The 20,100-nt window shown below is 41.5% G+C and overlaps 1 protein-coding gene across 4 annotated transcripts in view; it reads right to left on the bottom strand.

Moving 5' to 3' along the window:
• LOC149186251 (K-stimulated pyrophosphate-energized sodium pump protein) overlaps window positions 1-9,835 on the bottom strand; it is a 306,281-nt gene extending 296,446 nt beyond the window's left edge. Inside the window, exon 1 of one of the 4 annotated variants that reach the window (XM_089410937.1) lies at window positions 9,285-9,831. In XM_089410937.1, the coding sequence (XP_089267063.1) occupies window positions 9,285-9,362 (78 nt within the window). In that variant the 5' untranslated portion in view covers window positions 9,363-9,831. Of the gene's footprint in view, window positions 1-9,284 lie in introns of all 4 variants that reach the window. The other 3 variants (XM_089410936.1, XM_089410938.1, XM_089410939.1) reach the window with 3 other exon arrangements.
• Window positions 9,836-20,100: the final 10,265 nt, after the last annotated feature.

Here is a 20,100-nt window from a genome sequence, read left to right on the forward strand (position 1 = left end):
CCGAAGAAGAAGAAGAAGAAGGGGAAGAACCAGGACGTGGCAGCTTCAGCAGAGATTGAGGACTTTGCTGGTCGTTTTGACCGAGAGTTTGCGTTCACTACGTGTGAGTCCTCTAGTGCAGGATCACCTGCCACACAGGTTCAGAGGGAGCATGCTTTTCCCTCGATTAGCGAAGCATCTACAGGTATCTGGTATGTGGACAGTGGGGCTTCACGTCACATGACAGGAGTCCGTGAGTACTTCTCAGAGCTTTCAGAGAGTGGCACTGATATTGAGGTAGTACTCGGTGATGACAGAGTTGTTAGAGCAGTCGGGGTGGGGACAGTGACATTTCAGAGGGAGTCCAAACCTCCCTTGAAGGTGTCAGAGGTTCTTTATGTGCCAGGGATGAGGAAGAACCTCATATCCGTCTCAGCTTTGGAGGACAGAGGATATGACGTACTGTTCAGGGGAGGACAGGTGTTGATGTATCCCAGGGGCACTCCAGCTGATTCAGCTAGAGTGATAGGTGTACGCCATGCAAAGGTGTACAAGTTTGCATTTCAGCCCCTTTTGGCATTGAGCAGTAGTACCGACAGCAGAGCTAGCAGTTCTAAGCTGTGTGAGATTTGGCACCGCAGGATGGGACATATGTATCATGGAGCCTTGAGGACATTGCAGGAGATCACTACAGGTGTGCCAGATTTCAGTACTGATCACTTTGATACTTGCAGAGGTTGTGCGATGGGCAAGTTTGCCAAATCCCCTTTTCCCAGCAGTGACAGCAGAGCGACGGGGATACTTGATTTGATTCATTCCGATGTGAGCGGTCGGATGTCTCATGTTTCCTTGAGTGGATATGAGTACTATGTTTTATTCATTGATGATCACTCCAGGAGGACCTGGATTTATCTTTTGAAGACCAAGAGTGAGGTCTTCAAGCGGTTTCAGGAGTTCAGAGCTCTTGTGGAGACTCAGACAGGTCGAAAGATCAAGTCCTTGAGGTCGGACAATGGAGGAGAGTACACCCTTGGAGAGTTTGTTGACTATTGTGCGGAGGCAGGCATTAGGAGGGAGTTCACTGTTCCTTACAACCCCCAGCAGAACGGGGTTGCAGAGAGGAAGAACAGATCCATCATAGGGGCTGCCAAAGCCATGTTACATGATCAAGGGTTGCCATTGTTCTTGTGGGCAGAGGCCTGCAACACAGCTGTTTACTTGCAGAACAGGACTCCGCATCGTGCCTTGGGGCACATGACTCCGGAGGAGGCTTTTTCTGGGAAGAAGCCTGATATTGGTCATCTTCGTATCTTTGGATGCATTACATACTCCTATATACCCAAGGAGAAGAGGACCAAACTAGAGCCCACCGCAGAGAAGGGTATCTTTGTGGGCTACAGTGAGACCTCAAAGGCCTTTCGGATTTACATTCCTGCACAGAGGAGAGTTGTTGTCAGACGGGATGTGAAGTTCAAGGAGGACAGGGCCTTTAGGAGGTCACGGGAGTTAGAGTATCTGGATCAGCCAGACCCTCAGCAGCAGTTGAGTCAGTCGCAGGGATCCAGTGGGCAGGGATCAGAAGGATCAGGAGGTACATCTATGAGGATGTCAGGTCCGTCAGTGAGCAGTGGCTCATCGAGCCAGAGGGGTGGTGCTCCGGGCAGCATGCAGAGCAGTTCACTAGGGAGTCCAATGATGGACAGTTCACACGGTACCTCAGCTTCTACAGGTTCAGGTGCAGGCAGGAGGACAGCAGACAGACAGTCAGGAGTTCAGGCTACTGATGATGATGAGGAGGAGTTTCATTCTCCGGTGGGAGAAGTGCGCTCAGGGAAGAGGAAGCCCAAGTGGCTTAAGGACACCTTGAGAGATGCCACATCTGTTGCTGAGCCGAAGAGGCCGGTCAGAGAGAGTAGACCACCTGAGAGGTTTTGTAGCTATATGGCGATGGTTACCAGCATCCTTGACTCTGAGCCTTCTAGCTATGAGGAGGCAGCTAGCCAGCAGGTCTGGAGAGAGGCCATGCAGGAGGAGTATTCTTCTATCATGAAGAATGATGTTTGGGAGGTGGTGCCGAGGCCTGAGGGCAAATCCGTGGTTACTTCCAGATGGCTTTACAAGGTAAAGCATGCTGCAGATGGCAGCATTGAGAAATTCAAAGCGAGGTTTGTGGCTAGAGGGTTCTCCCAAGTAGAGGGAGTTGATTATGAGGAGACCTTCGCTCCCGTGGCTCGATATACTTCGATCCGCTCCATTATATCGATAGCAGCAGAGATGGGTTGGAAGATCCACCAGATGGATGTGAAGACCGCATTTCTCAATGGCTTCATACAGGAGGAGGTGTACATTGAGCAGCCACAGGGCTTTGAGGTGCATGGGAAGGAGTCCCATGTGTGCAGACTGAAGAAGGCCCTTTACGGCCTGAAGCAAGCTCCCAGAGCTTGGTACTCCAGGATAGATGCATACTTGCAGGGGATGGGTTTCACAAAGAGTGAGGCAGATCCGAACCTTTACTTTATTGTGATTGGTGAGGAGCCTCTCATTCTGGTGTTGTATGTGGATGACTTGATCATTACAGGTGCAGAGAGACTCATAGAGCACTGCAAGAGAGATCTTGCGGCGGAGTTTGAGATGAAGGACAGCGGCTTGATGCATTACTTTTTGGGCTTGGAGGTGTGGCAGGAGGAGGGGCATTTCTTCCTAGGGCAGGGGAAGTATATTGTGGACATCCTTAGCAGATTCCACATGGAGGATTGTAGACCCATGTCGACACCGATGATCACCAACTGGAAGAAGCTTCATGCTTCGGATTCCGAGATGGTGGATCCCACATTGTACAGGCAGCTGATTGGTTCCTTGATGTATTTGGTCAACACTAGACCAGATATCTGTTTTGCAGTCAACACGATGAGTCAGTTTATGTGTGAGCCTAGGAAGGTTCACTGGGTGGCTGCAAAACACATTTTGCGGTACTTGCAGGGGACAATGGATTATGGTCTGGACTACAGGCAGGGAGATGGAGTGAGATTGGCAGGATACACTGATTCTGATTGGGCAGGTTGTGCTTCTGATAGGAAGAGCACTTCAGGGTGTTGTTTTGGGTTGGGTTCAGCAGTAGTGTCATGGTTCAGCCGGAAGCAGCAGTCAGTAGCACTGAGTTCAGCGGAAGCAGAGTATATGGCAGCCAGTCTAGCTAGTTGTGAGGCCATCTGGCTTCGCAAGATGTTGTTTGGCTTATTTGGTCAGCCGTTGAGACCTTCAGTGATTTACTGTGATAATCAGAGTTGCATTAAACTCACGGAGAATCCAGTATTTCATGACAGGTCAAAGCATATCGGGATCAGATATCATTTCATCAGAGACTATGTTCAGAAGGGAGTTGTGAAGCTTGAGTATATTTCCACTGATGAGCAGGTTGCAGATATCCTTACCAAAGCCTTACCACGGGGCAAGCATGTCTACTTCAGGGACAAGATGGGTGTGGTGAGGAACACCTTCCTCGGTAAGAGGAAGTGTTGAAATTTGGTACCGGAGGACAGGTGGTTCCCTTAGGCTTTGATCTTTGGCCTAGGGAAAAGTGTCCAAAAGAATTTAATTTTTCTCCTAAAGTGACTTTATAATTTTATAAAGTTAAATCTAATTTAAAAGTGACTTTAAGTGATAAAGTTACTAAGTCTAATTTTAAAGTAACTTTTATAAAGTAAATGAAAAATTAGAAAGGAAAAGTGACTTTGGAAATAAATGACTAAGTGGGTCTTTATTAAAGTGGGGTGAATTAAAAAATAGAAAGTGAGATTTAAATGAGCATTTAATCTCAGCCATTGATCTAAATCTATTTCAGCCATTGGATTTAGAGATCACCCAAAAGTCACTTGGATCACCCAAAAGTCACTTGGAGTTATATTAAAGGAGGAAAAGGTCATTCATTCTTTCATGAGCAGATTGGGAGAAGGAGAGCAAGAGAGCAAGAGAGATTTCTGAGCAGGGAGGAGAAGGAGACAGCAGCTTGGCACACATTCCAAGGCAGCAGTTGAGCAGATTTGTACAGCTGATTCAGCACATAGTGAAAGGCAGATTTTTGCACAAAAATCGAGGAGCAGTTTGCTGATTTTTCTGCACACAAAACGGAGGCCATACAGCATTTATTGCTGTCCTGTTTGCTGTAATTTCCAGATTGCTGTGAGGCACGGGAAAGGAGATAAGTTGTAAATTTGCTTGCTGATTTTTTGCTGAATAATTTTCACTGTAAAAAGGCAATTTTCAGAAATAAAGAAGAGCTCTCAAACTGGTTTTCCCCAAGAGTTGTAGGGGGTTTTTCCAGGGTCAAGTTGACCAAAAATATCAGTGTTTTAATGTGTTTTAATGGCTGTTTTTGATTGCTGATTTTTAATTCTGCAATTTCCAGCATTCTGAAAAATTTCCAGAATTTGTGTTTTCAGCAATATTTATTTTTTTCAGTCTGTTAAATGTATGGTTATGGGAATGGGCATTTAACTACATGGGAGAAATAAGGAGAAACTGAAAACCGGGGTGGGAAAACATAAATTTCTACAATGCCCTATATAACTGCTTAAGCCCTGGGTAAAACTTATGAAGTCAGGAGTATTTGGTCGTATGTATGACATAGTTCACTATGTGGTTGAGAGCATGGTTGTTGTATGGGTTGAGTCATAATATATGTTGATTTATGTTTGAGTTTGTTGTCATTAGGGTTAGTGAGTAAGAGTGCAAGGGCATAGTGTCATTACCATCCATATATACCATGAATGGTTATTTTATTGGCCATATAAGCCTCATATTATTCAACTCTAATCGATAAGTGAGGCCATTGCCTCCATAACATTGTGCATATATTGATGCCAAAGCCATAGCAGAGATCAAATTGATTGGATGTTGAGTGAAAGGTTTTGTATGTATGCTACTATTATGTATGAGCAGAGAGAGAGGGCAATGTACAGTTGAGTGTTTTTAGATGCCATGGAATGTGTTACTAAGTTATTGAGTGGTTGTGTCATGAGTTGTTGAGTATGAGAGTGTTGATTGACTACTGCTAGGCTTTGTAGCTGATTTTGTATTATCAAGAGAGAATTTGTTGATATATGCAGAGATACTTTATGTATGAGGTTGAGTCAAGGTTGAGGTGTTGCTTGAGAGGAGTGTGCATTTCAGAAGCAAAGTAATGTGATTGGATAAAGCTACCTAGTTGTAGAACATTGTTATGTGCTAGTTGTTGCATTGCAATGATGTATTTGACATGAGTAGAGTATTGTCATCGTTGTTGGATTGAGATATTTGAGTTAGAAAGGAAGTTGTTCAATGGATGATAAATGGAAAGAGGCCTTAACAAATGCCCTTAATAACTTAGAAAGAAGATTTAATCAGCGACAGTTCAAGACTTTAGTTGGTTTTTTGGGTTGCAATGTTTCCCTAGGCCAAAGAACAAAACAGAATAGTAGACCCTTTTCAAAGAAAATCCATGTTATTCTATAGCTGGAGCAGCTGAGGAATCTTTAGAACGAAAAGGAGATAGGGAATTGGCTCTTTGCACTTGGGTCTGATTTGAAGAACATGAAGGTGACCGAGAAATCCTTCCTTAATCTGGAGGAATTGGACCCACAACTTTCCAAAGTGAACCAATTAGATTTGAGGATTTTAAATTGGACTCTAAAACCAATGATGCTTTCCTTAATACAGCCCAAGTTTTTGGAGCACCCTTGTGAAGGGATAAAACTTTTGGTTACTTCCTGTCTTAGTGATGTCATACGGATAACTTCACCCATGCCTCCTTACAATGATGACATTATCGGAGAAGTTTTCTAGCTGATGGAAGAAATTTTTCAGGGCCTGCATGACACCTTAGCTCCTACCTGTGTAAAGAGGCTAAAGTTCTCAGAGATCATGGTTGGAGTTACGGGGAACCATGATGACATTTGTAGGATCTCGCAATCTAGATTGTTGGCCATTTGGAGGAGGGAACAGTTTGTCTCACCTACTGCTTATGAACTAGTCGAAAGGTTGGTTCAGTAGAACTTAAAATTGTTCAGAAGGAAACTGACTAGGGAGGAGGTGATGAGGATGTGAGTTGGTAGAGCAGACAAGGACACAAGGTCCAAGCAACTAGCAAGAAGGAATTGAGGAGGAAAAATCTTTGCTTCAGCTACAAGGGACATTGGGAGCCTAATCACTGAAATGATAGAAGAAATTTCTTCTGATCATCCTAATGAGGATTCTTGGACTATATAGTTAAGTCCATTGATTTTCACGAGAACACCTTTGAAGAGCATCAAAAAATCATGTGAAGATGTTGGTAGCAGTCCACCAATGCATTCATGTTTGCTGGTTGAGAATGTTGAGCAGCAGATAGATCCCATTTGTGAAGAAGACACAGAAAGATTTGAGAGATGAGCCATTGATGATGATCAGGCATGAAGAACATGTAGAGGTACATGGATAAGAGGAGGAGGATGACATGCATGATGAGTCACCTTTGGAGAGTCAGTTGAAAGTGTTTTTCCACGGCACTGGAGAATCTAGGTTAGGGTCTTAGAATCTTTGACACTACCAATCCAAATGCCACAACAACTACTTTGCACAGCGGAATATAAACAGCGTAAATCAACTAGTGCACAAAATAGACAACTTTTACAATTTTCAATAACCCAACTTCGTTATATTAAAAATCTATAATACAACAATCTAGGGCTCCCGCACCAGGGATCATGGCCCTCATATAATCTCTGATACAAGAATACAAACTAAGGTTTGGTGTCAGTCCTTCGACAACCAATCTACACTAAACAAGATACAACTTGACCTACTAGCTCCACTTCAGTCCACATACCCTAAGAGCACATATGCCTGGTCCTTTGGCTCTCGACCTACAGCAACACCACTCTGACTCTATCAATGATCCAGCTCCTTTAGGTCATTGAACACGGCTCCACTCCGCCCTCTAGATGATCATAGGTCCATCAATGACTCAACACTCAAGGTCTTCATCACCTGCCCACTTGTTGCTCCTTAGTCCTTCAAGAATTCAACACTTTGGGACTTCTTGCCCACTAGCTACTCCTTAGTCCTTCAAGGATACAACTCTTAGGGACTTCTTCCTCTATTGCCTTCATGTGCTGCCCAATGAAGACAAACTTAGGGCATGGAGGGCTGCTCACTTCTGTTGTAGATGTCCTTCTCTTACAAGCAATCTAGGGTTAGTCAAACTGCTCCCTTTGACTTCTTTAGTCCTTCAAAGATCAGTCCTGAGCATCTCCTTTCTGCCTCTTCTAACAGCTCTCTTTGTCCATCAAGAGGCTATACTTAGGGCCTCCCAAAATCACCTACTTGTTTCCCTCCTTACAGCCTTAAGATGACCTTCAACTTCTGTCCTAAACTAGGACAACCATCCACTAGCAAATCACATCAACTCAAGAGGATAACATACCTTGTTCTGCAACCTTCTGTTGCTCCTCTTGACCTTAGCACCTGTGCAACTTCTGATGATGAATTTTCTCTTTGGATGTTCCAACCACTGTGGACCCAATCCTCTTCCCTCTCTTTCTTGAAACTGTTCACTATTAGCCCTCCAAAATACTTCAGGTAAGGTCTGCAATTTCTGAGATATTAAGATAAAGGAAAAAGATAATAATAAGCAATAAAAAGTTAAGAAAAGGAACAATGAAAGAGGGTTAGGGTACATGATGAGAAAAATAAAGATAAATGGAATAATGATTTATAGGTGAAGATAAATAAAAAATAATAATGAAAAATAATTAGCATAAACGGTAGAGAATAAGGTCAGATAGTAAGGTCAAAGAGTGAGAGAAGGCACAGAAAGAACGAACAAAAGTGAGGTATCCAAGTGAGGTATCCATAGAACGTAGGAAGAAATCGATAGAGAAGAGAAAAGAACGTAGGAAGAAATCGATAGAGAAGAGAAGAGAACAGGGAGTGGGGAGGAGGGATAAGAAGAGAAAGGAGCAAGAAGAGAAAGAAGAGAGATTAGAGAGGGAGTGAATGGGGAGAAGAGGGATAATAAGAAGAGAAAAGAGCAAGAAGAGAAAGAAGGATGAGAGATTAGAAAGGAAGTGAAACCAAGAGGCCTGAAATGCCCACAAAAATCCCCTTCCTCATTAAAAATATAAATAAATAAAAATGAAAACAAGGAGACATCAGTGTGCATGATTTAAAAATAAAAGCTATCAGATATATGAGAATAGATCCATGGTCAGTTCGTTAAAGGATTTGCTCTTGCAAGGGAGAGATGCAAAGATGAAATCTCTCCTTGCCATGCTAAAGTGGGTGTTGTACTGTGTTAATGTGGAATTACTGTTCACGTCCACACATAGATCAATCAAGAGTGTCTGTAACCGATACGAAATATCAAACCCTTTTAATATAAAAACAACAATATTTGAAACCATAACTCCCTCCAAATCCCCGAAAAAAATGAGGTAAAGAAATTATAAAGGAGGTAGTTAATCCATTTTTTTTAAGGTGGCAAAACCTATCATACCTTAGTTATCCACTCTTTATCATACCTTAGTTATCCACTCTTCACCGGCTGTTATCCACGATCATAGGCTGACTCAAGCCTCATCACCGTTATTCAGGTAACACACCACCTGAAATAACCAGCTGATAGTTCATATTGGAGTTGATGGTTCATATATCAGCTCATATTGGAGTTGATGGTTCATATTGGAGTTGACTTTCGCTCCTGCAGATACCTCAGAGGTATCTGAAATAGTTAACATGTTTCCTTATGTTTGAAGAAAACGAGCTTTTAGCCATTCAGAAGCAATTTTAGGTGATATGCAGAATTCAGAAGCAATTTTAGGTGATATGCAGAACCCATATGACAGTTTCAACCTAAATAATATAAGCAAAACTAACCAATATCCATTATCGTCATCACTCAGGCTACCTCTAATGGCTACCTATAATGGAGCACTTATAGGAGCACTGTACTCTATAGTAACATTCAGTCTTGATCCATACATGAAACCAAATGCTACCCCAGTTGCGGTTTAACTTCTTGCCCAAAGGTACCCTTCATAAAATCTGTAGTTTAACTTCTTCCCCAAAGGTACCCTTCATAAAATCTGTAGTTTAACTTCCTCCCCAAAGGTATCCTTCATAAAATCTGTAATTAAACTCTGCTGAAATCCATTTTCATTCCAAGAAAATTCTAAGAGAAAAAATCTTATAAATGCAAATGGCACATGTTTTTGAGATATGATCATAGATCCACGACAAATTTTATTTAAACAAAGAACAAAAAACTCGTGGCGAGGAAATGAGAATCTCACCCTCTGAAGCTTTCGCTCGATTTTTTGCGTGAGAGCAATGAGGTAAGCAGACCTCCCAACAGGCAAACTCTGTGACATCCTTCTGCGACAGCCCAATTAAAATCCACGCCCTAAACTCTCGAAATCAAATGTTCTATGTAAATGTATTATAGCCTCTGTTCAATATCCGCATTGCCTTAATAGGATTTTAAATCAGCGCCAGACCCAAAAAAACAGGCATCCAAATCCCCAAAATTTCCTCGTGACTGTCTCCCCCTTCCAATTTGTCCTCTGACCAACGAAAATAAAAGAGAGCGCACCTCTAACTTAGGACAAGGTTAGTAGGCAACCGCCAATAGCACTTATGGTCGTGTCAAAATTCCCGGTCTAAACCACAAATCGAGTCTCGCTGGAATTTTTTCCTTTATCTCCTCTTGCAGATATATATCTTACAGCGAAACATTTGTCACATATATCGATAGAAAGAGACCATATGTCGTAACTTCTGGCCATTCCCTTTCTGTTTACAGCATGACAAATCTAAGAACCACAGCGTGTTCACTTAATTATTAATTAATTATAAAAACTCCGTCACGTTTGAAAGGTCGGTATGTATTATTCAACTGAACCGTTGGCCTGGCCTGGCCGTAGATCTATAGCTACTAACGCCGATTCACGCTGTATTCATCCATTATATCGAAATAATATAAAAATTATTATTGATATGACATACGAGTCCCTTGAAATGAAATCTTTCCAAATTTGTTAATGGCAGTTTTACACGTTTTCTTTTGGTTTTCCTTCTTTCGGAAAAGTGTCCTTCAAAATGCTTATTTTATTTATTACAGTGGAATGACGCTTAAAGTGTGCTGATGAAGGCACTGCTGAGGATAATCCTCGTACCATGAAATGTTGAAATGTTAGAAATAATTTACTTTTAACTATTTATGATATTTGCTTGAAAGTGATATTAATGAGGTTTAATTGATTTTGAAATATTTTTTTGTTTGGTTAAGAGTTTGTTTTTTTACATAAGTAGGCCAACTCAAGACCAAAAGGCATCTCGTAGGAGTGAAAGTATACTCTCTTACGAGCCACAAATGGGTTATTTTAAATGGTGTGGTTTTCCTTGAATAAGGGTGATGAATCAGCGTCCATTTGCAGACAAAAGCTAGAGATGGTTGTCATCACTGTTGTTTTGACAACTGAGTTATGATAGTTTGGGCCACTAGCGGGTTATTCTAAGTGGTGTGGTTTTCCTTGAATAAGGGTGATGAATCAGCCTGCATTCGCAGATAAAAGCTAGAGATGGTTGTCATCATGGTTGGTTTGACAACTGAGTTATGATAGTTTTTCCCACCATGAAAAAAAAACAAAAACAAAAAAGCTTCAAGTGGATTAAGTTTGTGTTTTTGATATGTTGATACAACAATGTAGAAACGTGTTTACGATAAATGTGAAAATATTTTAAATTTTAAGGAGAATGATAAAGGACATTGGCATCTTTGACATAAGATATTTTAAATTTTAAGGAGAATGATAAAGGACATTGGCATCTTTGACATAGGGTACTTTGCTTTCATCAAAAAAAATTAAATATGTGAAAAAACTTAAAAGATGGATGTAGAGATGTTTATATAAAGTGCGATTATGGTTTTCTTTTTTCTTTAAGGGACTTGTGGATATCTCCCTTTTCCATTGTGTGCTTTCATGTTCATTTCTTCATATAAAAGAGAAGTTGGTGGAATGTCCCTACTAGAGCATTTGCATCTTAAGGATGTAGGGAATGTGGACAGAATTGCTCCCTATCCTTGGGAACATGTCTCTATGTAACATTGGTTTTGAAACTTGATTGATTCAACAAAGAAATTGGAAGATAAGACCAATTAGCCTTGCTCATTTGACAATCAACAAAATCATGATAACAAACATCAACATCGTGCTAACAACATGGTGTTGACTCGATCAACAAGTTGTGTACACTATTCACTATCTTGTGTCGCTCCTGTTATGCTCTTGACCTGCGAGAAGATACCAGAATACCAAATATGCGAAGAAATATACCCAGAACACAGAACAATAAGAAATAACAGCATGTATTTTATTATTCAAAAAGGAAAGCAATGTTCACTTGCCTCTTCGAGGGGGCAACCTCCAATAGAGTTGGGCTCAATTACAAAATAAGACACGACGCTCCTCAAGGGGAGTCTCTATCCTTTATATATGATTCATACATGCAATACCATGGTTCTTATTAATACCATCTATCTAATACCATGGCCCATTTGCAACTAATTGTGGTCCCTTCTTTAAATGCAAGTCAACCACTTACAATTATTAATATGGGCTTTATTGACTCTTTAACTAACTATAACTATGACTCAACCTTATTACATAAATAAGGGGGTTAGGGTTGGACCCTAACATGCCCTCCCCCATAAAAATAGCCTTGTCCTCAAGGCTGAAGTTGCGGAAACTGCTGAAGAACAGTGGCTGGTTCCCAGGTCGCATCTTCTGGAGAGGTGTCTTTCCACTTGACGAGGACTTCCTTGATCGTGCGGCCGTGCAGGTGTCGTTCTCGTGTGTCAAGAACCTGTTCAGGTTGGAGCCAGATTGAACCTTCTTCATCTAATTCCAGTAGACTGGTTTGAATTCTGCAATGGTTCCCAACCACTTTCTTGAGGCATGAGACATGGAAGACGGGATGGATTTTTGCAGTGGGTGGCAAGGCTAGCTTGTAGGCTACTTCTCCGATGCGCTGAAGTATTTGATACGGTCCGTAGAATTTTGGAGATAATTTCTGACAACCCTTCTCTTTGAGCAATGTTTACTTATATGGTTGCAGCCTCAAGAATACCTGATCCCCTTCTTGAAATTTGTGCTCTGAACGATGTTGGTCTTCCTGTTGCTTCATGCGATTTTGAGCTTGATGGAGATTCTCTTTGAGGTGGGCCAACATGGTTGCACGGTTCTATAGGAGTTGATCCACTGCTTGTACCTTCGAGCATCCCTGGATATAAGAAGTAGGTGAAGGAGGGAGTTGACCATAAACTGCTTCATATGGAGTCATTTTGGTGGTGGCATGATAGTTAGTATTATACCACCATTCGGCTAGAGGTAACCACTGTACCCATAGATGTTGCTTTTCTGAAGTGAAACACCTAAGGTAGGTCTCCAGACATTTGTTGATTGCTTCAGTTTGACCATCAGTTTGGGGATGATAGGAAGTACAAAGTTGTAGTTGGATACCTTGTAGCCTGAAGAGTTCCTGCCAAAAGTTACTGGTGAAGATCAGGTCACAATTAGACACAATGGAAGTGGGCATGCCATGCAATTTGAAGATCTGGTCCATGAAAGATTGAGCCACCAAAGCTGGTGTAAAAGGGTGGGGTAGGGCGCAAAAATGAGCATACTTAGAAAGTCTGTCCACAACCACCATGATGACTGACTTGTTGCCTGACTTCGGAAGACCTGTAATGAAATCCATAGAAACCTCCGTCCAGATTGAGGCAGGGATGGGCAATGGCTGTAATGTGCCTGGGGATTTGACTGTTTCTCCTTTGTGGCGCTGACACACATCACACTTAGCTACAAAAGTAAGAATGTCCTTTTTCATGCCTGTCCAAAAGAATGAACATCGAGTGCGAGCATAAGTCTTCTGAAAGCCTGAATGGCCTGCAGTGGGAGATGAGTGCAACTCTGCCAAAATGCGACTTTTGAGGGTGGATGTTGGTGATATCACTACTTTGTCCTTATAGCAAAGAATCTCATCCTACCAAGAGTAGCCCACTGTGGAATTTGGATCCACCTGCAATTTATTAATGAGTTGGGAGAGCAAAGGATGTGAGAACCATTCCTTTCGAGCCTCTTCAATCCACTCTGGAATGGGAAGGCAGGGTGCTTTCCTCCTCAAATTGGCGTCATAAAGCATCCGCTACGACATTTTCATGCCCTTTCTTGTAAATTATCTCATAATCATATCCCAACATTTTGGCTAGCCATTTATTTTGTTGTGGTGAGGATAGGCGTTTCTCCAACAAATATTTAAGGCTTTGATGATCTGTGCAGATTTGGAAACGCCGCCCCAATAAGTATGGTTGTCAGGTATCCACTGCATGTAAGATGGGCATCATCTCCTTCTCAGAGGTAGATTGTCCCAGATTTGTCCCACTTAGTTGTTGGCTAGTGAAGGCCAAGGGTCGACCTTCCTGCATTAAGACAGCCCCAATACCCGTACCTGAAGCATCACATTCAATCACAAAAGATTTGGTGAAGTCGGGTAGTGCCAATACGGGAGTGGAACACATGGCATGTTTGAGAGCTATAAATGCCTGTTGCGCTTCATCATTCCAGAGGAATGAATTTTTCTTGAGAAGTTGAGTGAGGGGTCTAGCAATGCAACCATAATTGCGGACAAATTTGCGATAGTAGCCGGTGAGACCCAAAAATCCTCTCAAGCTCTTCAAGGTCTTTGGTTGAGGCCAATCCTGCATTGCCTGGATCTTTTTGGGATCCACCCTGACACCTTCACGCCCCACAATGTGGCCCAAATACTCAACTTCTTCCATGCCAAAAGAGCACTTGGACAATTTGACAAATAATTTATGCTTTCGGAGCAGTTGCAAGAGCAGATCTACATGTTGAAGATGTTTTTCCAAGTGAGGATGTCATCAAAGAAAACAAGGACAAATTTTCTGAGATATAGTTTGAGCAGGTGATTCATGAGGCTCTGAAAAGTGGATGGGGCATTATAGAGACCAAATGGCATGACCAGGAATTCATAATGGCCTTCATGAGTTCGGAAAGCAGTCTTTGGAATGTCTACTTCTTTCATGCGAATTTGGTGATAGCCCGAGCGAAGGTCGAGCTTAGTAAAGAATTGAGCCCATTTAGTTCATCCAGCGAATCATCAACAACCAGGATGGGAAATTTATCTTTGACCGTTAGCTTGTTGAGGTCCCTGAAGTCTGGACACATACGCCATTCCCCATCTTTCTTGAGCACCATGACCACAGGCGATGAATAAGGACTAATGCTAGGATGAATGACACCGACTTCCAGGAGTTCCTTGATGATTTTTTCAATTTCATTCTTTTGGGCGAAAGGATATCTATATGGGCGCACATTTGGTGGTTGTGCCCCTGGGACCAAAGTAATGTTATGATCATGTTCCCCTCTCGAGGGTGGAAGCTCATGAGGCTTGTCAAAGACCTGCAGATGGTTGTTTAAGACCTTTTGCATCTCAGGATTAATATGAAGGGAAGTGGGTTCGAAGGCCTAGATGGCATTAAATTGGGCTATAACTCTCTGGTGGCCCTTTTTAACAATTTTTCCATCCTATGTGAGCTGATAATAGAAGGAGCACCTGCCTGGAGTCCGCAAAGGGTATGTGTGTGGTTATTCTGATTAAAACTCATATATTACTCCAGGAAATCCATTGTGATTGGGCCGAGTGTTCGAAGCCATTCAGCACCCAAGACAATGTCACACCCACCCATGTTGATGGCAAACATGTGGGTCTTTAGGTGATAATCCCCCATTTGAAGTTTGACATTTTCACAACGCCCTTCACATTTCGTTGTCCCCCCATCAGCAATCTAGACCTGGAAATTAGAGACTGCTCTCACAAAACAATGCACTGCTCAGCTACTCTTTGATGGATAAAGTTATGCATACTGCCACTATCAATCAAGACTACTACAACGCGATGCTTAATAAAACCTCTGATTTTGAGAGTTTGGGGAGAAGAAATTCCTGCCAAAGCATGAAGCAAGATAACTGGTTCTTCAGGTGTAGCTGGGAGCTCATTGTCCAGTTGGTTGTCCTCATCTTCCTCCTCTGGTCCCTCAAATGGTGGGGCTTCCTCAGATGAACTATGATCAGTAGCATCAATTTGAAAGAATTTGGGTTCCTTGCATTTATGCCCTGGGGAGTATTTCTCATCACAGTAGTAACACAATCCTTGCTTTCTTCTTTCCACCATTTCCGCTGGTGACACCTTTTGAACCTTAAGTGTTTGGGTAGTGCTTGGAGCCTAGGTGGGGCATCCAATGGTTATGAAATTTGGATGAGTCGACTGGGCCGCTAACGTGTGTTCTACTTCACGAGCTATCTTGCAAGTTTCCAGCCATGAGACTGGGTGTTGTAGTCGGACGTGGGCTTGTATGGCGTCTTTGAGACCACTGACAAAACATTCCAAGTAGAATTCATCTGCTAGACCTCCTGTGCGGAAGGCTAATGCTCCAAAGGATTTAATATATTCTTGCATTGTGCCTGTCTGTCGGAGTTTAGTAAGACGACCCAAAAAGTTAGATTCATGGTCAAAGCGATCAGAAAGGGCTTTTGAGAATATCTGCCAAGTCATTGGCCTTGCATAGTAGCATTGATGTCACTACCACCATTGCCATCTTTCTTGGTCCAAGTACAGGCTTCCCACACTTAGCTTAGTCGCATCATCTTTGATGTGATTCAATGTGAAATATTGCTTCATTTGTGCTAGCCATATGGCTAGATGAGAGCCATCATATTTATACATGTCCAGCTTGGGTGGTCAAGGCTGGGACTGTTGGTGGTTTCCATAGAAGTGAAGAGAATGGCTAGACTCACCCTCAAGGTTTTCATTAAAATCATATGCCTCTGATTGTTCCCCCGACTTGCCCTTTGTGATTGTGTCATGTAAGGTCTAGATCGGCTTCGTTAATGCCTCCAACTTTTTTCCAAGGGTGTATATCTTCTCATTGGCCATAGCTTGAGCTCTGGTTTGTACCATGCACAAATCCGGTGCACTTGTCGTTACTGTGAAAAAAAAAATTGGGACCACCCGAAATTTTGACGCTGATAAGTGAATGGTACCACCTTGCCCAGCCCGAAAGGAGTTTTACCCTTCGCTTGGGAATATTGCTTTAGCCGATTCCCAGAAAAGTTAATTCTGCCCAATGTCCTGTGAGAATCACGCCCAGGTATAGGAGCCACACAAATAGTCAGATCTATCGGCGAAACCCTCAACTGCAGAGTATGAGTAGGAATGTGGCAGTGATCGAACCCCTGTTGCTAGATCTGAATGGCAGATCTGATTGTTGCGACTGCTATAGAACCTAATCTGTTGGATCTAAATGGCAGATTTGATAGATTTGATTGGTGGATCTGATAGATCTAAATGGCGGAACTGATTGTTGCGGTTTCGACAGAACCCAACCTGCTAGATCTCATCTAGCAAAGATGATGTGTGATCTAGAGAGAGACAAGGGAACAATGGTCTCAAGGAGTGTCAGGTGCTACATATCGCAATATACATAAGGGTCTGACAGTAGTACTCGGCCTAATCTTTCAGGGCACTAACCAAGGAGGATCAACCTTACCCTTAGCCGTACAACACGACTACCCTATCATACGCGCGAGTAATTTCCCCGAATGTTGTTCTCAGTGTACTGTAGCATCAAGACGGCCGACAGTTTATCTATGGTGAGGTTTCAAGAGAGTCTAGGGGGCTTCCAGTATACCCAAAGGGTACTTGGAAGACAGTCTGTGCGCGATTATGTCTAATGTGCTACTACTCGAAGGGGTACCCACAGCGGTTACAAGGGAGTCCAACAAGCGTGACCACCTCTTGTATTTCCTGCGTGCATGCCTCCCCAAATTCGCAGGTTTATGCGCTCAACGACAGATCCCGTGGCTTAAAGACGCCAAAACACGTCTCTAGCCAGAAAAAAATTCTGCTAAAAATGGAGATCCCATCGGCCCTGGAAAGTGCTCTAATACCACTTGTTATGCTCTTGACCTGTGAGAAGATACCAGAATAACAAATATGTGAAGAAATATACCCAGAACACAGAACAATAAGAAATAACAGCATGTATTTTATTATTCAGAAAGGAAAGCAACATTCACTTGCCTCTTCGAGGGGACAACCTCCAATAGAGCTGGGCTCAATTACAAAATAAGACACGATGCTTCTCAAGGGGAGTCTCTATCCTTTATATATGATTCATACATTCAATACCATGGGTTAGTACCATGGTTCTTATTAATACCATCTATCTAATACCATGGTCCATTTGCAACTAATTGTGGTCCCTTCTTTACATGCGAGTCAACCACTTACAATTATTAATATGGGCTTTATTGACTCTTTAACTAACTATAACTATGACTCGACCCTATTACATAAATAAGGGGGTTAGGGTTGGACCCTAATAACTCCATTAGCCTCTATGTTGCTTAATCATAAATGCATTTTAGGAACTCTTGATTTATAATTAAGATTTAAAATTGTGATTATAACTACCCTGTTAGAATTTGTATATGTACTTGTATAAATATGAGCATTGAGCTCCCATGTAGTTTGTTTGGAGCTTCTAATGGTCTTGGTATTTCTAGCATATCCTTTGTACAAGACTTACCTCACAACCCTTGTCAAGATTGTGACACACAATGTACCTCCAGGCTACAATACCATTCTACTCCATGTACATTATAGCATACTTTAATAGAAATGTATAATTAGAGTTGTATGATTGGTCATCTCATGTTGAATACAATTGTTTCTCACTAATTAATTATGAATGATATTGCATTACATAATCGTCCTCCCCTAAAGAAGAGATATTTATTCAAAGGGTTCCTGATTATCCCTTGTGAGTTCCTTAGGGTTATCGATCAATCTATCTAGGTGATCTTGATTTTCCATTGAGACTTCCCTAGGGTCATGGATCAATATATTCAAAGTGATATTGATTATCCTTTTAATTTCCTAAAGGTCACAAGTTAATTGGTATCATAACACAATCAAATCATTCTATTTGTTCCACGATCATTTGGACTCAACCAAATTACGATATGCACTTGACCTAGCCTACTCCATTAGTGGATCGTCCCTACATGCAATGAATAATAATATAGATGGATATCACCCATAAGAACCACATGCGATCCATATCCTTTATCATCCATGAAAACTTTGATCATTGAGGCAATTCAAAACATTGACATGTTCAATCACACTATTATGACAATTTGCTCAACTAATAGTGTGATCGAACATGTCAATGTCATCAACTTCATAGAGTCCCTCGACTAATGCAATCCCCTTTCAACAACCAAAATCCTTTTTTAATGTGAGTCATCTTATAGTGCCACCATTAGAGGGTAACAATAATGCTCAAACATTGGTTGTGACAAACCAAATGTAATTTCTTGTGAATCAAATTTTTCAAGAAGGAGATCTCATTTGCCAATAGTGAAATTCTCTCCCAACATGCATCGTTGATGAGAGGCTTGTGCCTAACGAAAACATGAAGCCAATGAGTAAAATGTTCCCCACTAGTTTGACTTCAAGGAGACTCTCTAACAAAACTTATACCCTATTACCTCTTACAAGTACCAGTACATGTGGTCACAAGGGCTCCAAAAGAAAGGTCAATATGTAGCTTACTATGCATTAGAATTTCACATTGTATATATGTCCAATTAGACATGTTCAATGTTTTTCAATTTAGATATTAGTGTCCACTAAACGTCAAAATTGGCCTATGGGATTACAAAGAGTATAGCATGTAAAGACAATAAGGGGAAAGCAAACATATCCCAATGAATACCTAAAAGAGAGAAAAACATAAAAAGAGGAAAAATAAATAAATGTTTAGAAATCAGCGATGCAACAACATGGGGAACAATGAAGAAGCTTAAGATGAAGGAGTTTTATGGGTGAGAGTTGTTGATTTGGAGAAGCACTTCTGAGATTAAAGTTCACAAAAAAATGTGTGGTGTGTGTTCAGTTATGGGAATCATCAGATCCACGAGACCTCTCAAGTCTATATTGTGAGCTTGGAAGCTAGCCATGGGACCTTTTCCCTCTAGTGTCAAAGGAATGGAAGTGAGAGGTAATCGATCTAGTGCATGACAGTTTAGGGGACTGGCTTTTGGTAAGTTGTCAATGAAGGTCAAACATCTCCCTAATGAAGAGGCATAATCTTCTTTGGTCCTTATAAGCCATGAGTGTTTGGAAAGAACCAAGTGAATCTATGAAGAGATAGAAAAAACATCCTTTGATCTTGTAGTAGGGAGAGCATTTGAATGAAAAATGGTCCTTAATCTTAAGCTATGAGGAGCAAATCACTCAAATATGGTGCTCTCTAGGAATATGGTGATCTATTTTGATGTGAAGTTGGTGGAGGAAAAACCTAAGCTATGCAAGAGGGATCCTCAACCTACAAGGTAATTAGAGTTTGGCATACCCTATGAGTTAGATGATCTTGTCATTATGTTAGAGATACAAGTATCAGTAGTGCAACTCTCTTGGCTTAGACCATGTGGATTGAAGGTAGTCTCTATAAATATTTAAATAAATACCCTTATTTACATCACCCTTGGAGGGATTAAGAGAATCGATTGAAAATCTACATAGGGTTGATCTATCAATATCAAAGCAAATGAGGTGAAGTAATGAAGAGGGTTTAGCATACCCACATGAATCAATCCCACATTTTGCCTGCTACATAGAGGACTTCAAAATAACATATGGATAACTAAAAAAAGACTATTATGTGAGGTCCCCATCCTTTTGAGCCAATGTATCATCATCGCCACATTAAATATCATTGAAGCAATGAGTGGAGTTGTGCCAAACTATACAACAAGGATAGCATGAGTTATTGATCTCTTACCATGAAGATGTTTGGATGACATTGTGACAATAATTTTCTCTAGATGTGACCCAGAGAAAATAAAGATTTTGAGATAGAAATCTAGTACACACCAATTATTACACAACATTTTGTCACTGTCCCTGTACTCCCCATCCCTTGATCCCGGAGGACCTCTACAGTGAACCCTACATGTT

This window comes from Pinus tabuliformis, chromosome 3_1 (genome assembly GCF_031772625.1).
Source record: "Pinus tabuliformis cultivar Carrire ecotype Pingquan chromosome 3_1, CPIR1, whole genome shotgun sequence".
Classification (NCBI taxonomy): Eukaryota; Viridiplantae; Streptophyta; class Pinopsida; order Pinales; family Pinaceae; genus Pinus; species Pinus tabuliformis.